Raw genomic sequence first — 1,322 nt, 5'->3', positions numbered from 1 at the left:
GAGGCGCAGGTGGCCGCCGGCCAGGCCGTCCATGCCCGCCTTGAGCTCCAGCAGGGCCTGGGAGCCCTGCCGGGCGTAGCCGGGGCCCAACACCACCAGCAGGCGGCGACTGCGTGCCACGAAGCTCAGAGTCTCGTCCGTGATGGCTGATCGGAACGAGGACAGAAAGAATGTCAGCCACGTTTTGCAAAGGTCCCGCGTCACCGAGCGACGTGTTTTCTCAAATCCAATTATTCCATCCATTCAAAGCAACAACAACAACAAAAAAATGGCTACTGCTACCTACGCTTGGTAGGTAGCAGGAGAATTTTTCAATCATGTCATTCTCATTTGAGTTCCTCTAAGCAAGGGAGGGAGCACTGGAAAAATTCCAAGCAGACATATTCTCTCTCTCTTTCTCTCTCTCGATATGTACGTCTGTTAAAAGTGTGAACTCACTCCCGCCTGGCAGGCTGTCTCGGTCAAAGATGCACACCGTGTAACCCAGATGGTTCTCCAGGACTGTGCGGAGTGTCCTCAGAACAAACTTCTCCTCATCGCTGTTCCTGGCGTATGAGATGTACACATCGAACTCCTTGTCGTCTACGCAGGTGCGCCCCCCCCCCCCCCCTTTTCAGTGGATGTCCCCTTGAATCACCGCTGGAAGGCCCTGAGCTTAATGATTGAAAATGAGCCATTACGCAGGTGCGCCCACGCACACACGCACACACACACACACACACACACACGCACACAGGTGTTATTGACAAGAAATCACTTGACATGATGCACGTCAAAATTGGAAAAAAAAATCAAAACAGCGTAGATCGGCACCATTGAAATGATAACGCAAACTATTCTGAGAAAACCAAGATCAAGTTTTGGGGCAGGGCTACCGTGAGTACAAGAAGAGCGGATGATGTTTGCAGAGTTGACATTTTTCACTCTTCTGGGAAGACTTGAACGGGATGCTGCCAATTCCAGTTTTGAGTTGAACTCAGAAATGAGCAAGTTGAAGATTAAGACTGGTACCGTTTGTCCAGATTTTTTGGAAAAAAATTCATTGAAAAATCTCTGAACGCGACCTCGTTACGCCCTTTACATCGAATGTTACGGATATTCCGGAAAAGAAAAATCATGACTTCATTTGTTCCAACAATTTGGAAAGGAGCAAAAAAAAAACCAAACTTGGTAGCTAATCGCAATCTCTGTTCGACCACGCGCCAGGAGGCATCTTTTCTTTCGGGTCTCGGGTGCAGTAACGCGTCTCCGCTCACCCGTGGGCGGCGGAAGCTAGCGCACCAGTCCGACGCTAGCCGCAAGCTAACGCCTTGACGCTGACC

General features: G+C 50.2%; 1 protein-coding gene across 1 annotated transcript in view; it reads right to left on the bottom strand.

Moving 5' to 3' along the window:
• The window catches only part of il1rap (interleukin 1 receptor accessory protein), a 22,203-nt gene that overhangs the window by 2,695 nt on the left and 18,186 nt on the right, over positions 1–1,322 (bottom strand). Inside the window, exon 11 of the mRNA XM_019867200.1 lies at positions 439–582. Coding sequence (XP_019722759.1) covers positions 439–582 — 144 coding nt within the window. The remainder of the gene's footprint in view (positions 1–438; positions 583–1,322) is intronic.

The sequence above is a fragment of the Hippocampus comes genome, unplaced genomic scaffold (assembly GCF_001891065.2).
Source record: "Hippocampus comes isolate QL1 unplaced genomic scaffold, H_comes_QL1_v1.1 scaffold49, whole genome shotgun sequence".
NCBI classification, from domain to species: Eukaryota; Metazoa; Chordata; class Actinopteri; order Syngnathiformes; family Syngnathidae; genus Hippocampus; species Hippocampus comes.
This window is presented reverse-complemented; position numbering and strand designations above follow the sequence as displayed.